Source organism: Mus caroli, chromosome 4, assembly GCF_900094665.2.
Source record: "Mus caroli chromosome 4, CAROLI_EIJ_v1.1, whole genome shotgun sequence".
NCBI classification, from domain to species: Eukaryota; Metazoa; Chordata; class Mammalia; order Rodentia; family Muridae; genus Mus; species Mus caroli.
Window position 1 is genome coordinate 19,650,113 of NC_034573.1, and position 26,948 is coordinate 19,677,060.

Here is a 26,948-nt window from a genome sequence, read left to right on the forward strand (position 1 = left end):
GGGAAGCAGGTAGGCTAGTACAGATCATCGCCTCTCCTTCTGCTCCTCCAAATCATTCCCCAATCTCATCTCCAGCTCTGCAGCAGAGTACCCGCTGTAGCGTTCCTTCCTCCCTGCCTTCATCTCCAGTCTATTGCACAGATCTTTCCCTCCAAATTTCATTCCCCTCACTGCTTGCTTTTCCCAAGCCTTTAAACCCCACTAGGCAGGCACACCATGGAAACCCACAAGTCACTCAGTCCAGGAAAGCAAAGTAGGCTAATGGCAGATATTCACCTCTCCCTCTACTCTTCCAAGTCTAAGCCCCTAGTCTTATCTCCAGCTCTGTAGCAGAACTTCTGCTCCGGCATCTTATCTCATCTTTGCCTCCATTCCCAAGGTACTAAGTGAGCAGATCCTCAAGAACACCAGCCTCTCCTTCCTCTTCTGGAGCCCCAGCCCCATCAGCCCCAGCACATTCCCATCCCTAAGTATCAGCTCCCAATACCCAGGAACACAACTAACCAGGAAACCCCTGTGCCCACACCTATAAGGACCTCATAAGATTTTCCTACAAGCAACACACAGCTGTCAAACTCTCCTAAGAATTGAAGAGGAAACACATCTCAAGGAACAAAACCCACACCCAATAAAGACAGGAACAATTATGAGCACTAGACTTACAATCTACTGATGCTGGATGCTTAGATGACATTGTAAAAATACAACAAAGGCAGCCAGGAAAATCCCAAATGTTTTAACTAGAAACCAGCAACCCTACCACAGCAGGCCTTGAATATTCAAACATAACTGAAGCACAAGAAAAAAAAAACCTTAAAATAGCCTTTATGAATATGATACAGGTTCCTTAAAGAACCTATGAAAAATGAACAGTGGAATGAAACCAGTAAAACAACTCAAAAACTGAAAGTGGAAACAAAGTCAATAAAACACAAACTGAGAGAAATCTGGAAATGAAAAATTTAGGAACTTGACTAGGAATCTCAAAGGCAAGCTTCATCAGCAGAACACAAGAGATGGAACAGAGAAGCTCAGGCATTGGAGAAAAAAATAGAAGAAATAACTCAGTGGAAGAAAATAATAAATCTACAAAACTCTTGCACAAAACACCTAGAAAATTGAGAGCACCATGAAAAAAAATCAAATCTAAGAATAATAGGAACAGAGGAAGGAGAAGACACAGAAGTCAAAGGCACAGAAAATATTTTTAACAAAATTGTAGAAGAAAAATTCCCTACCTTAAGGAAGGAAATGCTATCAAACTGCAAAATAGAACACCAAATAGACTGGACTAGAAAAGAAAGGCCCCTCAGCATATAATAATCAAAACACTCAATTCACAGAACAAAGAAAGAATATTAAAATCTTCAACATGTATAGACCAACTAACATATAAAGGCAGACTGATTAGAACAGCGCCTAACTTCTCACTGGAGACTCTAAAAGATATCAGGGTCTGAACAGATCTTCTGCAGACTCAAAGAGACCACAAATGCCCCTGTTCCCAGACTACTACACCCAGCAAAACTTTCAATTACCATGGATAGGGAAAATAAGACATTACATAATAAAATCAAACTTAAGCAATGTCTACATATAAGTCCAGCAGTACAGAAGACACTAAAAGGTAAAGTCCAACCTAAGGAGGTTAACTACATATAAGAAAACACAGGGGATAAATAATTCCAGGTCAGCAAAGTAAAAAATTGATTCCTAATCACACAAACACACACACACACACACACACACACACCACATAATTCCAGACCAGCAAAGTCAAAAATTAATTCTTAATATCTCACACACACCACCACTACCACCACCACCACCATCCAACAATAACAATAATAAAACAGATACTTCTCATTGATAACTCCCAATATTAGATAAAAAGCCACAAACATAATATATGTAAAAACAGGATCCAGCCTTCTACTATATCCAAGGAACATGCCTAAACTTCAAGGAAAGATATCACCTCAGGGTAAAAGTATGTAAAAAGATATTCTAAGCTAATAGACATAAGAAGGAATCTGGTCTATCTATGTTGATAGCTGACAAAATAAATTTCAAGCCAAAACTAATTAGAAGAGATAAGAAAGGATACTATATACTTATCAATGGAAAAAATCCAACGGGACATTATAATTCTTAATGTCTATGCCCCAGTGACAAGGACACCTAAGTTTGTAAAAGAAACACTACTAAGGCTTAAATCACATATTGTCCTTCACACACTGATGATGCTGGAAGATGTCAATAACACACTCTCACCAATAGTCACCAGACAAAAATTAAACAGAGAAATGATTAAGCTAGCTGAAACGATAGGCCAAATATAAGTCACCCAAACACAAGGGAATATACCTTCTTCTCAGCACTTCATGACACTTTTTCCAAAACTGACCACACACTGGGACACAGAGCAAGTCTCAATAGATACAGGAAAACTGAAATCATACTTTGCATCCTATTTGACCACCACAGATTAAAGCTGGAGATTCACAACAACAGAAACAACGGGAAGCTTACAGACTCATGGAAACTGAACAACTCACTAATGAATATAGAATGGGTCAAAACAGAAATTAAAAAAGAAATTAAAGACTTTCTAAAACTCAATAAAATTGAATAACTAACACACCCATTATTGGACAAAATGAAGGCTGTTCTAACAAGCTTTGTACTACCTCACTACATAAAAAATTGGAGCGATCTCATTCTAACAACTTAAAAGCACACCTGCAATCTCTAGAACAACAACAACTAAAACCATACCCCCCCCCCAAAAGCAGATGTTAAAAAATAATCAAATTCGGAGAGGGAATCCATGAAATAGAAACAAACAAACAAATGTACAAACCAAAGAATTAATGAAACAAAGAGTTGATTCTTTGAGAAAAAAAATCAACAGATCTTATATTTATTCAATAATAAATAATGTCCATTATTTTTATTATCCAAATTAATTAAGAAGGGGAGAAGAAGGATCCAAATTAACAAAATTAGAAATAAAGGATCAGGGGAACATAACACCAAGGAACGTAAGGACATAAGGAAATTTGCAGCAAGCTCACAGCCAACATCAGCTTACATAAAGAGACACTCCAAGCAATTCCATTGAAATCAGGAGCAAGAGAAGGTTGCCCTGTCTACATATACTTAATACAGTCCTTGAAATCCTTAGCTATTGCAATACAAAACTGAAAGAGATGAAAGGATGCAAAATGCAAAGGAAGACATCAACGCATCTTTGTGTGCAGATGATAGGACAGTATGCATAAGTGACCTGAAAATATTCCACTCAGAAACTTCTGTAACTGATAAACACTTTCAGGAAAGTAGCTAGCTACAAAATTAATTCACAAAAATCAGAAGCCCTTCTATATTCAAATGACAAATGATCTGAGAAAGAGATCAGGGAAACAACACCTGTCACAATAGCCTCAAATAATCCCATGAATCTTGGGGATATCTCTAGCCAAAGAAGTGAAACAAAAATTTAAGTAATTGAAGAAAAGCATTTAAGAAAATATCAGAACATAAAATCTCCTGTGCTCATGTTTCAATAGGATTAATAAAAACAGCCTTCTTACTAAAAGCAATCTACAGATTTAATGCAATCTCTGTCAAAATTCCAATATAATTCATAACATGTCTTGAAAGGATAATTTTAAGCTTCATATGGAAACCCCAGGCTAGATTAAACAACCATGATGATGGTGATGGTGATGATGATGATAATAATGATTACTAGAGGTATCACCATCCCTGATTTCAAGTTGTACCACAAAGCTATAGAAATAAAAACAGCATGGTATTGGCACCAAAACAGACAAAATGATCAATGGAATCAAACTGAAGACTCATATAGAAATCCACACACCTATAAAGACATGATTTTTGATAAAGAGGACAGAAATACACACTGGAAATAAGATGGCATCTTCATCAAATAGTTCTGGTCAAACTGGATGGCTGCATGTAGAAGAATACAAGTAGATTTATACTCATCTCCCAGCGCAAACTCAACTCCAAAAAGATCAAAGACCTCAACATAAAACCAGATACACTGAACCTGGTAGAAGAGAAAGTGGAGAATAGCTTTGAACTCACTGACACAGAAAAAGCCCTTCTGAACAAAACATCATTAGCCCAAAGACTGACAATTAACAAACGGGACCTTATGAAACTGTGAAGCTTCGACGTGGCAAAGGATACCATCATTCCAACAAAGCTGCAGCCGAGAGAATGGGGAAAGGTTTTTACCAACTCTACATCTGATAGATCATTAGTATTCACAATATATAAAGGACCCAAGAAGCTCATATCAACTCACAGAAACTGAGGCATGCATAGGGCCTGCACGGATCTGTACCTGGTCCTGTTCAATTATAGCTTCCAGTTTACTGCTTTTAGAGAATTCCTGAGTGTACAAATGAGTGGGTCTCTGATTCTTGTGCCTTCACTTGGGCTCTTTTTCATCGGTTGTTTTGTCTTGTCCAACTTTGATGTCTTAGTTTTAGTTTTATATTATATTTTATATTCTTATCTTTAAAAATTCATGAATGAATTAATGAAATAAAACAGCCACTACAGAAAAGATTAACAACTGACTTGTCATTTATACCTGCTGAAGAGAGAAAATCAATTTTCTCCAATGGAGTGACACTGGCTGTGTTATCCAATCTAGGGCATGCTTCATGAGGAGTAGTAGTTGGACAATGTGTAATGGACTCCACAGGGTTTTTCTCGGTTTTGTTTTGTTTTGGTGTGTGTGCATGTGTCTGTGCCTGTGTGCTTTTATTTTGTTACAGTTAGGTGAGGTTTCATTGTTTTGTTTTGTTATCTTTTGAGTAGTATTTTATATTGTTTTCGTGCTTTTGGGAGCTTTTGTTGTATTGGGATTTTAGGTTTTTTTATTTTGAGAAAGACGCTGAAGTTGGGTGGGTAGGGAGGGAGAGAGAGTCTGGAAGGACTTTTGGCATTAAAAGAATATGATCAAAATACATTTAAATTTGAAAATTGTTCTAAATAATAAAAACGTACATAAAATGGAGTTGGAACAGTACGGTGGCTAATATGAAACTGCTGGGAAGGCTGAGTGTGATGATACATGCCTATACGCCTGATGCGCTCTAGGCTGAGCAGAAATGTTGGTGAGGTAGAGGCAAGCTCAGGACACCCCGTTTCAAAAACAAAATAAACAACAGAAGTCCAGAATTTAGCTGGGAAAAAGTAGAGTTTGCGAAAGAGCTCTGGACAGCAGTGGGCATGCTGGAACCCCCACCCTCCACCCTCCACCCCCTAAGTAGGGCTGGTCACTCAGGAAGAGAGCTCCAGGGGTTTCCTCAACCATGTTTACAACAGGGGACACAATGCATACAAATGTGAACGCTGAAAGCCAAGGCCATGCACACACTTGACAGAACCCATCCTCAGCAATTCATCTTTAATGAACTGGTTTACATTTCTAGAGAGACTATTAAAGGAATACAGTGGACCAGGGAGAACAAAGAATCACTTCTGTTTTATTTCAGACTCATCTGGGCTGGGGATCTCTTTGAGAAGGCAGGGAAAGAGCCCACACTATGATCCGGAAGTTTCTCTTTTCTTCTCCAGGCATGAGGGGTGGGGTGGGTGTTGGGGGAGGGGATGCTGCATCAGCATTCCTGTGTCAGAAGTTACCAAGGGCTGAGGAGGCTCAGGGAGCTCATGCAAAGGGTTCTCCTTGGGCTGTTTTTTGTTTGTTTGTTTGTTTGTTTGTTTGTTTTGTTTTTAAATGAGTACTGGATAAAGAACAGGGCCTCCTAGAGGAGACATCTATCCAAAGAAACAAGAGAAATTTAAGGACAGCAAAATAATAGCACACATCACAAAAAGCCCAGTTGGACAAAGGCTGCAAGCAGAATGGCAGACACATTAGCCCTGGTAACAACTTCTGGGGGCATTTTAAGCATCTGGGGACTTTTCTTTTATAATAATAATAACAACAACAATAATAATACTTTTATATTTTCAGCTAAATGATTCTATATAACATTAACAATCAGCCAAACAATACTGCCAAAGAGTAAAGATATGTAAGGCTGCATTAGAATAATATAATCTAAAAGCAGGTTGACTTAATATGAAAAGTTTATCCTGAGTGAAGCAGCAGATGTATTGGAAAGACTGAAATACTGTTGTTTCTACAGCCGCAAGGCCTGGGTTTCTATCCAGTTTCCTTCCATAAGCACAGCATCTGGCATGAATTACTGATAACAAGATAGATGTCCCACAACAGAAGCGAAGGACATTTGTGAAACTGGTGAGTTTCAGACACTGCTAAGAACCCTGAGGAGTAACTTTTCGCAGAATGTAGCTTTAGTCAAACTGCACTTTGATGGAAGTAAAACACATGGAAGAGAGAAGCTGCAAAGGGCACAGCTACTAAGGTCTCCACAGATATATCTGACAGGGCAGGAGACGTGAGCATGGTCATCCAGTCTCCATCTGGAATTTTCACTTATAAAGAAGACATCTAACGATACACAAATAGGCATGATGGTATGTCTATGTATCATTCTCAAAAGTTATAAGACTATAACCAAGTTCCTGTCTATGTATCACTGAGTATTGTCTGCCACAAAACAGTGAATCCAGTTGTGTTTCTTAAAGCTCAAGAAGTAGTATTTGATATAGAAACATCAAATAAAAACAATTTCGGGGCTGGTGAGATGGCTCAGTGGGTAAGAGCACCTGACTGCTCTTCCGAAGGTCCAGAGTTCAAATCCCAGCAACCACATGGTGGCTCACAACCATCTGTAACAAGATCTAACTCCCTCTTCTGGAGTGTCTGAAGACAGCTACAGTGTACTTACATATAATAAATAAATAAATCTAAAAAAAAGAAAAAAAAACAATTTCGATTTCAAAGCTAAGCACACACACACTTCTGACATCTTGGAAGCTTTCTAGATGGTTCATGTTGACAATCAGCAAAAAGAAATTAGAAATGGCTCTCTCATATCACCAAAAACTACTGAGAGGAAAAGGAAGGAAAACCAGATTAAAAAATAGTTAAACATTACTGTCAAGTTGAATGCATTGAGACAATAATAAAAATGTCATATTCTGTGTTTAAATTCTTCCTTAGGTGACCATGGTTGAGACTCCCCGCACTGACACCTTGACAAGAGCTGTTTCCTGTTTGTCAGGAAACAACAACAACAAACAACAACAACAACAGAAAAAAGATGCCATGTGAGAGAGCTTTGAAAACTCCATGATGGGTAGGGTAGCAAGAGTGGATGATAAAAGACCTATTCATAGCACATTTAGACAAATTTAGAATTAGTGGAAATGATTCTAAACAAAAACAAAGTAATTGGGTAGGAATATAAGGATTCTTTATTACTAATAATATGACATATGCACAGAGAAGCTAGAATAGAAGTGTGTAGATTTGTAATTTTAATTACGTCAGACTGTCACTATATTCTAATCAATGCAAGCAAGGGCCAGTGAGACCATGGGACAAATGGCAGAAGGGAAAGGTAGAGCTCTCTCTCTCTCTCTCTCTCTCTCTCTCTCTCTCTCTCTCTCTCTCTCTCTCTCCTTCCCTCCCTCCCTCCCCTTCCTCCTCCTCTCTCTCTGTATGGGGAGAGAGAGAGAATGAGAGGGAGAGAGAGAGAGAGAGAGAGAGAGAGAGAGAGAGAGAGAGAGAGAGAGGCTGTTAATGATAAAAGCCCAGAAGACTTGTCCTGCCAAAGACACCAGAGCACGCGGACCTCTTCAGTCTCTCCCCACCCTTAAATTTCTGAATAAAACAGTTTGATCTCCCTTGAAAGTAAGTAAATAAGTCACTTTAATTAAATGTAATCTTATCTGTAAAATAAAAGTCTCAGAGACATGAGGCTTCCACTGCCATCCACGTCTTACTGAAAATGTTTTCCCCTAAGAGAAAAATGATTTTACAAATCAGAAAAGTCCAGCGCTCACCAGTCACACTGCCGGAAGCAAGCTAGGTACATTGTGAACTTCTGACTTTTTTTTTAATGTATAAATTTATTGCCAGGTGTGGTGTCACATGCCTTTAATCCCAGCACGTGTGAGGCAGAGGCTGGCAGGTTTCTACGAGTTCAAGGCTAGCCTAGTCAACAATATCAAGTCCAGGGCAGCCAGGGCTCTGTTACAGAGAGAATCCCTGTCTTGACAAATGAAACAAAATAAATTTGTTGTGAGGAATGAATGTGAAACATTTCTAAATACTCAACAGCATAGTGTTCATGAATTTTCTTCTCATCTCTCCCAGAGCCGTTCTTTACCACACAGCAAACCAGGAAAAGGGTGCATAGCTCACTTAATACATTTCCCCATCTCTACCACCTTGGAGGTTCCCAGGATAATTCATTATATTTGACTCTAAGATATAGCTCCTGTTACTGGCTCTTCAACGGATGATCAACTTTTCTTGCGCCTGTGGTCATTTCCACAACCAGCATTCCTTCAAACCAGGATCTTCTCTAGTATTCCCCAGGAATCCATGGTGAAGCCTGCACATAGCAGCCGCGACCCTGTGGGGAGGCCTGTACATGGATGCTGAATCAGTCTGCTGCCTGAGCACAATGGTCACCTGGAGTGGACAGGTCACCTGGAGGAACGGCAACATATCCATGTCCATGGACGGTCACAGGAACTGCAGCTGTCTTCTTAGGATCCTCTTCTCTGCGTCCTCAAGAACCTGCTAGGTTGTAGAACACATACAAACACACACACACACACACACACACACATCCCAGATGTACATACATGTACATACCACAGTGTAGTTTTTCTATCAGTTGGTAGGGGACAGTTTACAACTTCAGGGTAAGGGAATCTGCAGGGCAGTTAGCAGATGCAAGCACACATACCTGGATGAGATAGTGGGAGCACAGATTGAGAAGTTCCAACAGCTGTAGGTGACTGCCAGCTGCTAACACATCCTGGATCACTCCTGGCTCCAACAAAATCTGTTTTTGTTTTTCAATAAAGAGAAAGTGATCAGCTACATGAAAAATTGACATGGCACTGCTAAATTTATAGATGCACCATACTGTATTTAGATTGCTACTCTACAGGGTCATTTGAATGAAAATTGTCACCATGAAAGTCAGCTCCTAACTCTGTATCCTAATTATTGTAAGACAGGCCCCTCTTAAACATGTAACTTCTTTTGTTTTTATGTGGGCCAACAGTTTTCCTACATCCCAAACTCTGTTTAGTTCCTTTATTTTTGTAGAAAATTAGGAACATTTTCAAAAAACATAGTTGCCTCTTAGCATTCTTTCTGTAACATAGAAAGATCAAACTCACTCAGCTCTAGTTTTTCAAAGTATATTTCAGACTCTTCAGATCAATCACAATTTAGTGAGCAGGTGCTTTAGGGTAGGACATTTGTATCTCCTCTGGCCACATGGACTGGGTGGGTATTATGAGAGAGAGGTGGGTATTGTGAGAGAGGGGTGAGGATTATTCACCTTACAAGCCCTGTACAATGACACACTTTCATTGTCTTCATGGAGGTTTTGTTGCTTTCGTCTTCTTTATTTAAAACACAGCTATCACATTCATGAAACCGTAAGCAGCATCACAAGGACAGACAACAAGTCGTGCATCTGCTGATAACAATTATCTACCTTTTTCTGGTTAAACCCAACTATTTGACAGCTGCTACCAGCCCACTGAAAAAGGCCAGAGAAAGCCACACACCAGGATGAAGTTCAGTCCTAAAGGCCTTTAGTCCTGCCCTAGTGCTTTGACTTCAGCCCAGTAGTTCATAATCTGGCCACTGGACATCTATGTTTCTAAACCCATTGGTAATTCACTGCCACATCCATATGGAAATTGTAAACAATGGTAAGTGCACTCCTTCTCCAAATGGGGCCATCCATATCTTGGCTCTCGGTCAATATTCTTTCTTGATTTTCCTTTACCTCCTGAGACATTCTCATTCCCAGTCTCCATGCTTTAGAAATGAACACAACTTGGTCCTCGGACCTTTCTCTCTTCTCTCTGTGCCTTTACCATCCTTTATATGCTGATGACACTCGACTCTCTCTAAATACCCCACATCCTCAGACATCCTGTAGGTAAAGGATGCAGTTCTAAGTGAATGTGTATCATGGACATGGGCAGGGCATGTCTCAGATACATGGCAGAGTCAAAGCCTTCACCAGATAAGGCTCAGAGATATGGCAAAGCCTTCCTTTGGTCTAAATACAAGTGATTATGAATGATTGGCCAGTGTGCAATAACTATCAAACACAGCTTCCTCTTCTGAGATGACTACAACCCAAGACCACTCCCCTCCAAAGACCTCTAGCTGAGATTAGCTAGAGGTACCCCTATATAAAGAAATCTGCCTCCTTGATCCATATTATCAATCAAAGCAGTCTTTTCTGCCTGAGTTATTCTTCCTTGGGACATCAGCTTGTTTACCAAAGTTGGTACCTTCCATTAAAGTGAGCACAGTCCACCCTATCTCGGCTTTGCCTTGCATGTAGCTATGTGTTTGCCTTTTCTCCACTCTCTTCATGCCTTAGTTGGGTCAATCACTCAAGTTGGGTAGATCCTGTCAACTTACTGCCACCGTGCTCTTTAGAGAGCGGCTCAAAGTAAGTAGGCCCCAGACTAGATTCTTGTCTACCACTTACCAACCCACTCCTTTTATGGCCCTGCCATCTCAGCAAGAAATAAAGCATTTTTTTAGGTGAAAACTCAATAGCCATTCTCTTTTTAAAAAATAAACTTATTTGATAATTTTATACATGTATATAACATGTTCAGGTCACACTCACTCTTACTTGCTACTAATTCTTTTACTTTGCCTTGCTATATACTTAACAAACTCACGTATTAAAAGTGGAAGTACAGCTGTCACTCATTCTTTGGAAAGTACAGAACCACACTATCTAAGAAGCTTTCTTTTCCTGACCATCCTGTAGAAAACAGGACATCACTCCAAAATTAATATCTATCTCCTATCTTTCCTTATTTTCCACAACACCTACAATCTCTTGACACATTGCACATTTATGCGGTTGTTTTCTGTTTCTCTACACATGAAAATACTCGCTCCAGGAGAAAAGAAGTTCATCCTTTCTGCATCCACAGCGGAACAACATCTAGGCATAGCTGCCACTCTGCACTGAGATGCTTATTTAATTAAAACGTTGGATAACTAATTGATTTCTATGCACATGCTTATTTCAAAAATGTATTTTATCAATCAATCTGATACAGAGAAAGAGAAAAAGGAGATGCAACTTATATTTCTGGATCATTGAAGTAAACATATGAAAAAGTTAAGCAGGGGGTTCAAACCTGCAAACACTCATCTTATTCTGGACATTAATTTTACAGCTCTCTCTTCTAGCAAGAAGAGAAATTTAAATTTCTGCAAATCCTCAAGGAAGAGGCTTTGACTGACATTGAGGAAATGAGTACAGCTCCCATCAGAGGAGCAAGAACAGCGAACAGACTTGCAGAAGAGGCATGGCCTAAGGCAGAGATCAGGGAATAGATAGATTAGAAAGGGTAGTTTTAGCCTTTCAACCCTGTCAGTTGTGTTCATTTCACACAACTGGCATTCAGGATAACCTCCAAAGTGTGGAAATGCCAAACACAAAGACAGATATCACAGAGAGGCAAGATGAATATTCCATAGCATGTATAACACGTCCAATGGGCTCACTGCGAGAAACCCTCATAGTAGAAACCCATACTGGGATTGTTTTTGCCTTTGTTTTTGATTTTTGTTCTGTAGGCTCTTTTTCCTCCTCTCATTATAAGATTTCTCTAAAAGAAACTTTACCATAGAAAAGTCCCTAAGTTCTTTAGAAGGTTGCCAGAGAGAACTCTGCTAGGAAAACTGGTTTTCAGTTACTAGAAACAACCAGCATGTGTAAGCATTACTTGTCAGCATCTTTGCAGTTGAGCCCTGATGTCATTCCGTGACTGACTTCTCTGCTGCATTTTCCCAAAGAATTTGTGCTTGGGCAGGAATAAGCGAAGGCTCAACTCCTTGTGTTTTACAGTTTAGTGAATCTGGTACCTTCTTGAACAACTGCTAAAAACAAAAACAAAAACAAAAAAACAAAAAAACAAACCAACCAACCAAACAAACAAAAAACTCTTCAAAAGGGGCCTCAAACACTCACTTTATAGTACCCAACTTTCTCATTTGTTTCCCTTTTGCTGTAACTAACTAAGACCAACTTCAGATCCTTCAGACATTATAGTCATCAACATCTAGTCTGGCATTCTAGCAGACTGGATGTTGTTTGAGATCAATCTACAGGAAGGGAGGCAAGTCCCCTGAAAGCTGAGAGCACACTGTTAGAGTGGGGGTTGATCTATGTGACTATACATATCCACAGTGCTTAGTAGTCTAGAGGAGTTTGACTCAGATGAAAGCATACAGATGTGGACAAGACAAAGTGATAAAGAAAATGGAAGAAATGTAAGACCAAGTGTCCTGGAATCCTATGCCAGAGGGAAAAAATGTCCTAAAGAAGCCAACATGAGCTGTGGACTTCTCAGTGATGTTCAGCTGTTCTGGATGGGACAGAGCTAAGGCTCCTGCAGATTTCTAAAAAGTGTTTGAAGCCATCAAGAGTGTGTATAGGTGGAGCCAAATGTCATATGGATGATTTATAATTCTCTTTCCACTATCCACCCACACTTGACCTCCATGTAGAATACAGAGAAACTACATTTGGCTGTGAGGAACGAGATAGTGCAATCTGGGGTAAATGACAATCCTGTAACTTGCGTCAAGCTCAAGGACTGTCCCTATAAGCAAGGTCACTTGAACAAAGATGCTCTATGATCCCTCTTCCCAAATGCTGAGACTGAGCTCTCAGGTTTGCTACTAGATAACACTTACTCAATGAGTGTGAGCACAGTGACACTTGATTGTGGAGAGCTGGAAGAGCCCCAAGTAAGTGTGGGAAGAGTTGACAAAGTCCTGAGTGAGTGTGCATCGTTAATGTGGGCACGGCCTTGCTAAGGACCCCAGTGCTTCAGCACCACAGGAGTGGCAAAACCTTTCCACAGGGCTGAGGTTCAGAGGGATGGCAAAACCTTCCTCTAGTCTGAGTGGGAATGTCTCTAGTGTGTGCAAAAACTGGTGACTATAGCTTCCTCTGGTCAGATGGTTACAACTTGATTCCTCACCTACAGTCCAGCTAATCCCTCCTCCTGCGCTGTCCACGGTAAAAGTGCTGAAGTTCCTGGCTTCTATTGCATAGTGGGTATGCTCTACCAGAGCAACCACATTCATTCCAATCTCAGCTTTTCTGCTCTTTCTTCCTTCCTTCTTAGATTCAGTCCAGTTTCCAGGACAAAGCCCCATGGGCTGTGGCGCTGAACCAGTAGTGTGACAAAATATTAGAGTTTAAATCCACAAGTTCAATATAAGGTGACAGATTCCAGAAACATTTTGACACGAGAACTGGGCAATCAAGGGCAACTGCCTCCTTGACAGGAGGCGATTCTGGGATGCTTCATCTCATTTGGTCAATGACTTGAGTGGAGTTGGTTGTACAGGACTGATTTGAACCATCTATGAGGAACACCCCCCAAACTTAGAGACGGCTCATGCACCTGGCCTTACAGCATCTTTAGGCAGAAGATGAAGGTAAAAAGTTGTGAAAGAGGAAGAGGATGGAACTTGTTACAATTCTGCATAGGGCATTGCATGGGGCCCTGAGTAAGTGCTGGGAAAGTCAGCCGGGCCTGACAAGTAGGAGCAGGGGCCAGCATACAAACTCCATGTGCTTCCTGTTTGTTCATTAGCTCATTCTCTAATGCCATCAATCATTCATCTGCTCCCCACAACCTTGCCTCCTGGATTAGTTTCTGATAACAAATGTCTTTGCATGCCTATGAAGTTTCAGTATGGCTTTTCTGTCTTTGAATAACCGAGTTGGTGCCTTCAAAAAAATTGTAACTTTAGTTCCAGAAGGTATGCCCTCACTGCCTGTTTAAGAGGATACTAGTTTGCTGTCTTTTGATTTCATGAATAGAGCAGGCTAGGAGTGTGATAACATTAAACCCAGACAACTAAGGTTTGCAAGTGAATCCATGAAAACAATCACCTTTTTTAGCACAAGGACTAATGCAATTTAAGTTAGATGTGGTCTAATATCATTTATCAGAAAGCGTGAGGACATTTCCCCTTGACACATATGAAATTCATTGTTTCATATAGTCTAGAAAACTGTCAACACAAATCTGAACGTATAAGGCATTAGGTAAGCTGAACAAAGTGAGCACAAATAAATTTATTAGTCAGATATTCAACACATATGAAGTCTTTTGCATGAAGCATTTCTATGTAAGAAAAGTCATGTAGGTGGGACATAAAACAAAATTTACTTTTGGCTTCAATATTACTTTAGTAAAGACTGCTTATCCACAAGGTGGCACCCTTGGTTAAAGCAAATGATTCTCTGTTCCTTGTGGCCTTTATCAGGCCTCTAAGAAGAAAATATAGTGGCAGTGAGGATAAGGATTTACTCTCCAAGCATTGCTCGGTGACTTTATGTGTACTGACGATACTGTCTGCCTCATAAGGTTTGTAGGAGTAACAGACAGTGTACGTATATCATGTTATGTCGGGACAGAAGAATAATAGCGTACATACTGGAGCTCAGTGTTTTAAGAAAAGCAAGAAGATCCCAATGGGATTGTGCTGGTGTGGTGTTTCAGGGGACACGTTGTCCTGGAGGAGCCCTTGGCTACAAGTGCCAGATTTAATTGAAAAATCCCTGCAGATGAATATGAAAAGACTTGGTCTTTTCACAGCATAAAGAAAACTCCATTTCTTACGGCCCCTTCTTCATTAGAATTATTCTGGCATTTCAAGGCCTCGAGATTAATAGTATTGTCAACTAGTCATTTCCAACATGGTTTTCTTCATTATGTTTAAATTAATAAGATGCATTATTTAACAGAATGTAAAGATAAATTATACATACTTACATCACCTTTACAAATGTGGCTAATTATTTGAAAAAGCAGAATACATTTTTGATAGTTTCTAACTATAAGGGAAAGAAGCAGTTGTAGCAAATTAAAGTATAATGAAACATGAAGGTCATTATAGGTTAAAAGAAAAGCTGGATTAATTATTAAGACCTACTTAGTAACCAGTATTCTTTCAAATGTGATGAAGATGGTAGATTCCATCCCTCACAGCTTTATCATGGAACTGGTATTCTCCATAATATAGCCAGCTCCATAACACAGGGGCAGATTCTCCATATCAGGGCCAGCTTCATAATACAGGGGCAGATTCTCCAGAACATGAGAGTGAAACCAAAGAGAAAACCTCGACTTCCAACTACTGTCATGTGAAGATGGAAGACCTCTTAAAGAATGAGTAGGGTTGATGCCAATTCTCTTTATTTTTAAGGGATTACTTTCCTTTTATTTGATGTGATTTGATGTGTACAGGTGTTTGGCCTCATGTCTGTTGACCATGTGCATGCAGAACTGAAGAGGGCATCATTCTCTGATGGTCGTTTGCCCCCATCTGATCACTGTAAACCAAACCTGGGTCCTCTGGCAAGTAGCCAGTGTTCTTGGCAGCTGAATCATCTCTTCAGCCCCCTTGGCACCAATTTTCAAGTGTAGGGGTGACTTAACAATGTTATTGCTGGGTACTGAATGGAGAGAGAAGATGGAGCTGAATGCAATTATTAAGTCCGTGGTGTGACTAATGCAAAGACAGCATGCACACAGCATGTTGCTGAGGGAGCTGGGGATTGAAGCTGTCTAATTTCATTAAAGATGTCAGAGAAATAAGCCCCAGTGTGCAAAGGGATCATCAACACACAATCCTATGCTTGTTTGGGAAATTCCTTGCACGAGCTTTGTAAAGGATGAAGATAAAAACACACCCTTAGAGTTTGCCACTGACATCTTCCTACCTAGCAACATCTCTAAAGAAATATATAACCAGAACTTATTTTCATAAAGTTTGTGGATGGGGGAAAATGGAGTACCCAGATAAAGGGCTCAGAAAAATTATATGCCTAATTTATAGAGCACAAATGTTTCTATTATTAATTTCATGAAAAGCAAATCTAGTTTTATGTGGAGTGCTCCCATACTACCTACTATCTTACAAATATCATGTGGCCATTTCATTTATGCCATCTGCCCTTCCCGTGGTTTTATTTTCCACTTCTCATCTTTGCAAGTAGATATAACCACCATATGAAAATGTGGACGCTGAAGGCACAGGAGCACACTTAATCAACAGCAATTCTTTTCTAATCCCAGAATTCTAGCCATCTTTCTAGACTCTGTAAAGATAACCACTGCTACCCAAGCATACACCCTTGTTACCATGGTGCTCAGAGCTCAGAGACCCACTAGTGCCTCTACTCACAAGAGTAAAACCTAGAGCATGCAGGTTTACAGGAAGGTCAAGAGTTGAGTTTTGAGGTTAGGTCTGTGATGTGTCATCCATATAAACAACCAGGAGACAAAACCACATGCATCCAGGTGGCAAAGTACAACCCCCAGACCACATCTTTCCAATCACATGCATTTGTATAGTGGGTGGGCAAAGCATTACTATTTCTTATTTTTAATGTTTAATTAATGGGCTAAATTTAAAGCAGTTTTGCCTGTAGCAAAATTTATTAAAAATAAGAGTTCTCATATACATACTGTGCCCACACATGTATAATATTCTCATCTCAACATCTTCCACAGAATGACACACTTGCCATAACCTACAAGACTATATTAATATATCGTTTTTCTCACAAAACCCATGTCTTTTGTGTTCATTTTGGGTGTTTTATACTCTATAGGCTTTGACAAACGTATAATGGCATGTATTGGACATTGGAAGGCCATACATAAGATTTTCACTGTCCTAAATATCCTCTGTACTTGGCTAATTCACTTCCCCATCCTAATTCCTGAAATACACTCTTCTTTTTCTCTCTTTATAGTTTGACAGTTTTTAAAATGTCATAGAATTAGAATCCCATAGTGTATAGCATTTTTAAACCGGCTTCCTTCACTTGGCAATGCGCAGCTGCATTCCCTGCAAGTCTTTTCATGGTTTAGTAGCTCATTTCTTCCAGCACTGAGTCTTTCCTATTCCATTCACAGTTAAGGTATCCATTCATTTACTCTAGAGATGCATTTCGGTGGCTTCCAGGTTGTGTTAGTTGCAAATAAAGCATCTAGATATTTGTGTTCAGATCTTTTTCATTTTAAGGATAGACACCAAGGAATGAATACCTACATCTACCTAAATCTATCTATATCTACCTAAATCTCTCTCTCTCTCTCTCTCTCTCTCTCTCTCTCAAGCAATTTTGCCTGTAGCAAAATTTAACAAAAAATAGAGTTCTCATATACATTCTGTGCCTACACATGTATAATATTCTCATATTAACATCTTCCACAGAATGACACATTTTCCATAACCTATAAGACATATATATATATATATATATATATATATATATATATATAGAGAGAGAGAGAGAGAGAGAGAGAGACAGACAGACAGACAGACAGACAGACAGACATACAGAGAGACAGAGACAGAAACAGAGACTGAGAGAGCACTTTATTTCTTTAATGATCTGTCAACTTCTCTTCTTCAGGGATGCTACCATTTTGACTTTTCACCAGACACAAATGAGTTTCTTGTACTCTCTGCCCTCATAAGCTTTTAGGGTTGTCAGGTTCTATGTGCGACACAGTGTGTTAAAGAGGTGGACAACAGTCAGTACTTGCTCTAGTTTGCACTTGCCTAATGAAATACATGAACGTCTTCCCATGTGCTTATTTGCCACCTATCTTCACTGGTGACTCACCTGTGGCCATTGTTTTAAAACTCAGAGTATGCCTCTTTGTAGTACTAAACTTTTCAGTTCTTCACTTATTTCAAATAATATCCTTTTATACTTTCATAAATATCTTCTCCAAACTGTGGCTTGGATTTTTATTCTCCTGATACTGTTTTGTAGAACACAAGTTTTTAATTCCACTGAAATACAGGTTATTAAAGACCACATTTTTTTGTGTGTGTGTCTTTAAAAATAATTTGTCTGAACTGGAGAGATGCCTCACTGGTTAGGAGAGCTTCCTCCATAATTCTGAGTCCAGCACTAATATAACAACCCTGGCCTCTTAGCTCTGATATGTGCATGCTTGTGGTACACACACACACACACATAAACAAAATATAAAAATATTTTTGTCATATGTTCAGTTATCTATAGAAAAATGTCTCCTATATTATGAACAGGTCCTAGAAGTTTTCTAGGTTTGTGTTTTACATTTGTGAAGATCCATGCACAGACTTGATTGCAGGTGGATGTCCAGTTGAACCAACATTATTCGTGAAAGAGATTTTTCTTTCTCTATTGCACTTTATTTCTTCCCCTATTGATGATCCATCAATTTTGTTGATTTGGTCTGTTTCTAGGCTCTTCATTCTGTCCACTGATCTCCTGATGGACTCTGGTCCATATCACACTGATGTTGGGGAACTATCAGTTGTCTAACTGTGTTCACTTTCAACACTCTTTTGGCTATTCTTGGTCTTTTGCTACTTCATCTGAGTATTGCAGTCAGTTTGTTTAGCTCCTATAAATATCCTTCTGAAATTTGGTTTGGATGCATTGACTCTAATCAAGTTGTAAAGAACTTATTTCTGGACAATAGCTACTCTCTGACAGAGACATTCCTGACCTCTTTCACGAGAGTTTTGAAGTTTTCACTATAGGGATCTTGTACATTTTTGTTGAATTAATGCCCCTTTATTTTACTGTTGAGGGTACTGGTTTTTAAGAATAATTCTAATATTTTAAAATAATCAAAACACCCCAATGGTGGGGAATATGTTGTGACATATGAAAATTATATGAAATTAAAATTTTAGTGCCAACTGAATCTTACAGATTTGATCTTTCTCAGGCAGCTTGTCAGTTACAACAGGAGGCTTAAAGTAGCAATGACATGTCCTGTGAAGCCTAAATTGTGCATTCTCTGCCCTCTTACAGAAAATATTTGCTGATATTTGTTGTAGAGGGAGTTGGAGGGCAGGGGGTCAGTAGCACAATATTGCAGCAAGTGACCAAGGTCTGCATGACATTAGCAAGGGAGCCTGTGCGGGCCAGTTATGATGCATGAGGGATTCCAGCATGAAGGCAGAGAAGGAAAAAACTAAGACCTACAAAAGCACGTGGAGTGGGTCAGGGGAGGCTGGGATGATGAGCCAAGAGTGGTCTGAAAGCTCGGAGAGAAAGACTTCCATGGAGACGGTCCGGCTGTAGTCCCTGGAGCTGAGTGGCTGTAAGGGGCAACATTTAGTTTGTATTTGCCAATATCCGTGTCTTCTAAGAAAAGTTTCTTAAGCTGAGGGCATGGTAGTGAGCACCTTTAATCCCAGCACTCTAGAGGCAGAGGCAAACAGATCTCGGAGTTCAAAGCTTCAGTCTGATCTACTATGCAGAGTAGCCCGTTTCAAAAGAGAACAGTTTTTCTAGAATGCTAGAGATAGAATCCTTCAGACTTGAGGAGTGGAAAGATGTGTAACAGATGTGTAAAACTGAGGGAAAACGGGTTTGTGGGATACATTTTTGCAAATGAAAACGTTTTTGTTTTCCTTTTAATAATTGGGTAATAGAGTGTGCCTGTGTACTGTGGGATTGGGATAATGCAGTAGAGAAAAAAGAAATGGAAAACAGAGAGACAGCTACAAAGTTTACAGGCAGGAGGACCGAGCCAAAGACTGAGAGCCTAGGGTGAACCATCAGCCCCCTACCCACAACATTCAGGGATGCACACCTTCCACAGGGAAAGATGGAAACGAACTGAACAGAAATAGACATGGGGATGTCTACGGACACGATGACAGGCACATGCAGCCTTCTCTTCCTAATTCCCACAGGAGCTGAATTCCCCCATTATGGATGTTGTAGGGAAGGTAGAGGCAGTGTGAAAAGACAGAAGCTGTGAGAAACTTGTCAATAAATGGAGTGAGGCAGAACAGATTAGCATTGCCTGGAAAGGATGTGAATTCACCCTACATTTAGACCATGGTCTGAGGTAGTGACCTTCAGCAACAGTCAACAAGTCCTCACCACGGGATTCAGGCAGGACTCCTCAGATGGGCTGCAAGTGGGACTCAGGGCTGCTTCTCTCTCAAGTCAGGGACTGGTTCATGCTGCACCAAAATTCTGACACAGAGGCTCCTCAGAAGCTGCTCCCATTCAATCACCACAGAGAAAATGACTCCCTTCCCTCCCCGCCAGACAATGAAAGTTAGTATTTTAAACTGTGTCCTGAAAATCACTACAACTCATTTCTTAGTCTCTTGTCTGAATTTCTACAGTTTTTTTTTGGGGGGGAACTCCCATATTTTTTATTATATTCCATACACAATTCAAAATGCCACTCCTATCCTGTTTTTTTAAAAATGCAATCACACATCAATCTGTCGATGCCAATCACAGTGTGATAACTCATTCAAAAGCATTCAATGTAATTTTCCCTTCAGTGTCCCACCCCAGTATCCAGTAAGTCCTCGACACACAGTAAGACACCATTAAGTATTTGCTAAATTAATAAATTTCATTTGAGAGCAAATATTAAGATATGGTTCTTATGATTTACAAAGAATATAAGGATTCAGAAATTAATGTACCACATTCAAATCAATTCCTTCATTTGAATGTTTTTAATGATAATCTGCTCAAATGGAATACTTACAAAATAAACCTTTTGACAAGCTCTATTTGAGGGCTGTGGATATAGCTCAGTGGAAAAGCATTTAACTAGCATGTGCAAAGTCCTGGGTTCAATCTCCAGTATTGGAAAAAATAGCTAGGCACCTATGTATTATACTATTCGTTGGAAGAAACATATATTGCTATCATGTTTTCTAAAAACATTGGAATTACAGACCACATATACCAAGTACCTTGTACAAATACTAAATGTCTCCAGCAGAGGGCTCACAGACTCCATTTTTAGGGGAAAGTTTCCCCAGTAGCCTTCCTTGGTAAAACTCTCTGAGGAGGCAGTCCTCAGAGCTATACTCCTCCTTTGGTCAAGCCACCACACATCTCCGAATCCATTTAAAAATAACCAAAATGAAAAAGGAATTTCAGTAAGGCATTATTATTTATACGCCCAGCACCTGCAGATAAGTGTACTTGACTAATTCCAAGAAAGACAGTGAAGTGAATTACAGCCTAAGTGTCGTATTTGTTTTTATTTGTTCACTATGAAGTTGAGGCTTTCCTCAAATGAACTGATCTTGAAGGTGTGATCCTCCTGCCTTGCCTCCCGAGAGCTGATATTACACACAGGCACAATCCAAATCCAGTTTATGTAACTATTTAAACATCAGGAACATAAGTCAGAGAAGACAGGAAATTGCAAGCAATATAAGGGCAGAGAAGAATGTCAATAAATAATGTTAGAAATGTCATAAGTAATCCACCACACACAATCTCCATGTTTCACACACAATCTCCATGTTCATGCTATTTCAAGTGGACTCAAAACTAAACCCGAGGACTGAAGAGATGGAGAAGTGAGTGAGTAAAGCGCTTTCTGTGGCAACCTGAGGGCCTGAGCTCAGATCCCAAGCATCTGTGTATAGAATGGTGTGGCCATGTACATATAACCCAGCAACTGGGGCAGGACCTTACCCACCCCTCAAAAGAATAGGGAGCTTACTGGGGAGAAAGTCTAGCTAACTGGTGAGCTTCAGGTTCATTGGAAGACTGTTCAAAAACACATTTTTTTATAGGGGAAGATACTGTCCGCCATATGTCCAGGCACACATACATCCACCACACACACTAAAACAGAAATACAATGATGTAACCTTAGATGGTGAAAACACTAAAGATAATTCTAATTCCCAAAGACCCAGAGATCTACAGCAAGTTTTCCTACAGATATTAAGATGTAGAATATTTTTCTTGATAATACTTTAAAGAACATTAGAAGTAGTAGAACACAAAAAGAAAAGAAAAAACTGTTTAAAACCTAAGCATTGCTTTCTGAATTTTACAGCTGATCTCAGTATAAAATTCAAAATATAACCAGTGTTTCTTAAAGACGTCAGTGTCCCTCTCTAGGGTACAAGTGGAAAACTCACGTGGACATCTCCAGTCATCCAGAAAGGAGGCCAGCTGTCAGGCAATGGAAAGAGCAGTCATCAAGGAGTTCCCTACAGCTGTAAGCCTCAATGTCCTGCAGTAATGCACATGTAAGATTTTTATTTTTAAAGATGAAAATTCCAAACTTGACTCTGCCTAACATGTAACCACATTTTTACTGTTTTCCTGTGTGGAAAGACATTCAGTTTTCCAGTGCTCCGATGGGAAAAGATGAGCAGAAGCCCTTTAATGTATTTTTCTTGGAATTACTCACTACTTTATAAACAGTACAGTGCAAAGACTATATATACTCCTGGGTATGTGTGTTGCTCGTGAAACACTCATGATTAAGTCAACTGGTGCAGGCATGGCCAAGCCACCTATACATGCAGGCAAGTGAGTGTTTCCCCAACTCTGAGAATAATTACCACCAGTATATATGTATTGATATGATTTTAAATATAAAATTATTTCCTTGTATTCACCCTTTTCATATGTGGTCATGTCATTTCATCAGGGCTTAGAGTAACTTATGTAGGTCGGTTAAAAAGTGGCCACACCCTGTAGCCAGGCAGGACCTCCAGTGGAGTGATAAGGACATCAACTCACCCAAGAAACTTTTGACCAAACTGTGTCCTATCTACAAGAAATCCAATGGCAAAAATGGAGCAGAGATTGAGGGAATAGCCAACCAGTAACTTGCCCAACTTGAGACCTATCTCATGGGCAAGAACCAATCCCTGATACTATTAACGATGCTCCATAATGCTTGCATACAGGAGCACAGAATAACTGTCTTCTGAGAGGCTCCACTCAGCAGCTGACTAAAACAGATATAAAGGCAGAGAGCCAAACATTAGATGGAGCTAGGAAGTCTTAGGTAAGAGTTGGGGGAAGAATTGAGAGGCCCAAACAGGATAGGAACCCCATAGGAAGACCAACAGAGTCAACTAACCTGTACCCTTGGGGGCTCTGAGACTGAAGCACCAACCAAAGAGCATACACAGGCTGGATCTAGGTCCCCACATGTATGTGGCAGATGTGCAGCTTGGTCTTCATGCGGGTCCCGAACAACTGCAGCAGGAGCTGTCCCTAAAGCTGTTGCCTGTCTGTGGACCCTGTTCCCTTAACTAGGATACCTTGTCTGGCCTCAGTAAGAGAATGCACTTAGCCCTGCAAAGACTTGATGCAGCAGGGTAGGGGGATACCCTGGTTGGTCTCCATCCTCTGGGTGGAGAAGGGGAGGGGGAGTGGAGACAGGAACTGTGTGAGGGGGGTGAGTGGGAGGAAGTGAAGGTAGCCATAAGGATATAATGTGAATAAATTAATGGATAAAACATGAAAGAATTTCATTTCAAGATATAGTAAAGACCTTTTTACATTAAATCCTGATAGAGGAGGCTGGGAATTAAAAATCTGGATAAAAAGACCACATTATCTCTCAGGAAACCTTCATGTTTATATTTTTCTCCTCATAAACATTTCAAAAGAACTATACAGGCTAGATGGCACTCATCTTTTTTTTTTTTTTTTCTGAACAAAGAAAAGTTCAGGTACTTTAATAAGCTAACATCTCTTAATGAAAACAAAGGCACTGCCAAGACGAGCCATGAAATAAATGGCTAACTTGCTACTCAGGTAATTTCAGCAAAGATCCTAGATACAGTCATGACTCAGAAATTCCAATGACCAAGAAAGATCATTGTTTAGAAATACTTCAAACAGGGGTACTATCTACCTTCTGTGGTGTAGATGTGTACTTAAGGACACACAAGACAGTGGAATGTCCTGCTGAAACAGTCAAGGGGAATAAGTATCAAGAACAAACCCACCCCGAGTAAGCAGGCGTGTTTATCTACTTTTATGAGTTGCTGGATGCCAAAATATTTCTATGCATGATGGTGTCAGCAAGAAAAACAAAGGCTGTTTCCTGTCCTACTACTGACAATAAACCATCGAGAAGAGCAAGAGGAATACTTACATTCCAGTTCCCTGAGCTGGCAGCGGGGACAGGAGCCACAGAGAGCTCCAGACACAGTGAAGAGAAGAAAAGCAACAAACCCAGACCAGGTAATGAAGGTGGGTTAGAAACCCTGTGGGCCACACCCAGACTGGTCATGAAATATGGTCTCAGTTACTGGGAGCCTCTCACTTCCAGTAGTGGGTGTGTTCAGCATCAGGGCTCAAGCGCCTTAGCTTCCAATGGTTTCCTGAAGCAGAACTGAGGCTAAGAAGGAATACAGATAGATGCCTTGGATATATTCAGTCCCATTTTGTTTTCATGAAAAGATGTGAGTTTAACAATTTCTCAATATCTGTGCCTAAAACATGATTTTATTGCTCAAGGGATTTCTGATGTTTAACTGCTGGAAGATTTTGAGCCCTGCACACCCTTCTTCCTTGCATCCTCACAACCAGGCAAAAGTAAAAGAAAGCTTCGAAGTCATTCTAAACTGTACAAACCTTTGTCTACACAAAGAGCCCTCGGCTCAGTCTCTTCTTATCTCAAACAAAAGACAAGGCTCCTCCAAGTGACTTTTGTGCCTCCTTCAGTAAGTCCCATGAACTGTAAACTTTTCAACAACATGGCCTTCTCTGTGGTATTGTTATTACAAACATCTAAATCAAAATCAGGGGTGGAGAGAAACCCTGTTTTATTCGAATGGCTCTAAGATGGTGTTTAAATTTAAGTTATCCTATCCCCATGTCATTCCAATCTCCCATGCCCTCTGCTCCCTTACCCCATTTAATCCTCCTGTTCTAGTTTCCCTTCATCTCTTTATAACACTACATTCTGTTGTCCCTTCCTGGGAGATTCCCCTACTCCTCTTCTAGTCACTAACTAGCTACCTAACCTTGTGGATATTCTAAATGAAGCACACATGTATATAAAATATAAAAGCTAATATCCACATGTAAGAGAAAGCATGCAATTTGTCTTTGGGAGTCTGAGTTACCTCATTCAGGATAATTTTTTCTAACTTTGTCCATTTCCTGCAAATTTCATTTTTCCTTAACAGTGTAATAATAGTCCAACATGTGGATGTACCACAGTTTCATTATCTATTCGTCAGGTGATGGACATCTGGACTGTTTCCAACTTCTGGGTAGTATGACAGAACCGCTAAGACCATGCATGCACAAGTTTCTATCTCTGTAGTAAGATATAGAGTAACTTGTGTACGTGCCCAAGAGAGGGATAGCAGGGTATCATGGTAGATCTATTTTAAGTTTTTGGAGGCCCCTCTGCACTGATTTCAAAAGTAGCAATTTGTACCAACAACAATGAGTAAGTGTGTCCCATTCTCCTGTTTCACCAGCATCTGCTGCCATTTGATCTTGGTCATTCTGAGTGGAGTAAGATGAAGTCAAAAGTCGTTTTAACTTGCATCTTCCTAAAGGCTAAGGATAATGAACATTATAAGTGTGTCTCAGCCATCTTTTGAAAACTTTTTAGCTCCCTTGATTTTCAGGTGTTTAAAGGTCCTTATACATTAGGTACTAACCTTTATCTGATTAATAGTTGGTACAAAAGATATTTCCTATCCCGTAGGCTACCATTTTGCTTGAATGATGGTGTGTCTTTTGCTGTATAGAAGCATTTAGCTTCATAAGTCTGACTTATTTTTTTTACAGGTCTCAAGTTTTATTTCCTTTCATTCCCCTCTTCTTCTACTAAGTAATTCTAATCTTAGAATTGTAGAAGTCTATATCTCTATGTGGAGTATAGAAATCAACAGAATAAGAAGGGATAGTAAACAGAACTAGGCAGGGACCCTTCTAGTGAGGCTTGAGGGTCTGGGCATGATATAGGTGTACGTGGATCAGATATCTGGCTGGAACTGGTGAGATGTCTTTTGGGGTACCCGGCTCATTCACTGTAGCCAATTGTGACCAGCCTTCTTTCTGCACCACCTGCAAGCCTTTTAACTTAGCATACAGATTATTATTACAACAACATGTAGGTTTAAACACATCATTTAAGACAGCTATGGGCATGGGAGCCCCATAAAGGATCTTAAAAAGAGTAAGGCTGAATCAAAAGGGAGTATTTCTAGTTCTAAATAGGGCATGGGGAAGGAGCACCAAGTCTGCACCAGTCTCTTTTAGAGTTCTATTTATCTTTTCTACCTGTCCTGAGCTTTGGCGCCTGTATGCACAATGTAACTTCTAACCAATCTCTAATATTTTGGCCAGTCCCTGATTTACCTGGGCAAACAAAGGCAGGTCCATTATTGGACCTGATTACCTTGGGTATTCCAAACCTCGGGAAGATTTCTTCTAGGATCTTCTTGGCTATCACATTGGCCATCTCAGTCCTTCAACCGAGAGGCTACTGCCATCTGTGTACCAGCTCAAACTCTCAAAGCCTGACTTATTAATTAACTGTAAGTCTTACCACTTGAGCTATCAGGTTCCTGTTCAAAACTTCCTTTCCCATGCCAATGAATTCAATGATATTTTCTATTCTCTCCTTTACAAGATTAAGGTCATAAGGTCCTATGTTTAGTTTTCTGATTCATTTGAAGTTGAGTTTTATGCAGTGTGAAAAATACTAATGTATTTTCATTGTCAATATGCAGCTATCAAGTTTGAACAGAACCATTTGTTGAAGCTGCTGTCTTTTCTACAGTATGTGGTTTTTGCTTCTTTGTGAAAATAAAAATCACCTCATGAAACTACAAAGCTTCTGCAAGGCTAAAGACACCATCAATAAGACAAAAAAACCACCAACAGATTGGGAAAGGATCTTCACCTATCCTA

At 39.8% G+C, this 26,948-nt stretch overlaps 1 protein-coding gene across 13 annotated transcripts in view; it reads right to left on the reverse strand.

Moving 5' to 3' along the window:
* Klhl32 (kelch like family member 32) overlaps positions 1-26,948 on the reverse strand; it is a 225,317-nt gene that overhangs the window by 78,452 nt on the left and 119,917 nt on the right. For 8 of the 13 annotated variants that reach the window (XR_003836500.1, XR_003836499.1, XM_021160284.2 and 5 more), the window contains one exon: positions 8,898-8,996. Coding sequence is in view for 8 of the 13 variants with exons in the window: in XM_021160284.2 (XP_021015943.1) it covers positions 8,898-8,996 (99 nt within the window). In the remaining 5 variants the exon portion in view is untranslated. Of the gene's footprint in view, positions 1-8,617; positions 8,729-8,897; positions 8,997-26,948 lie in introns of those variants that run through there. The other 5 variants (XM_029476836.1, XM_029476833.1, XM_029476835.1 and 2 more) reach the window with 5 other exon arrangements.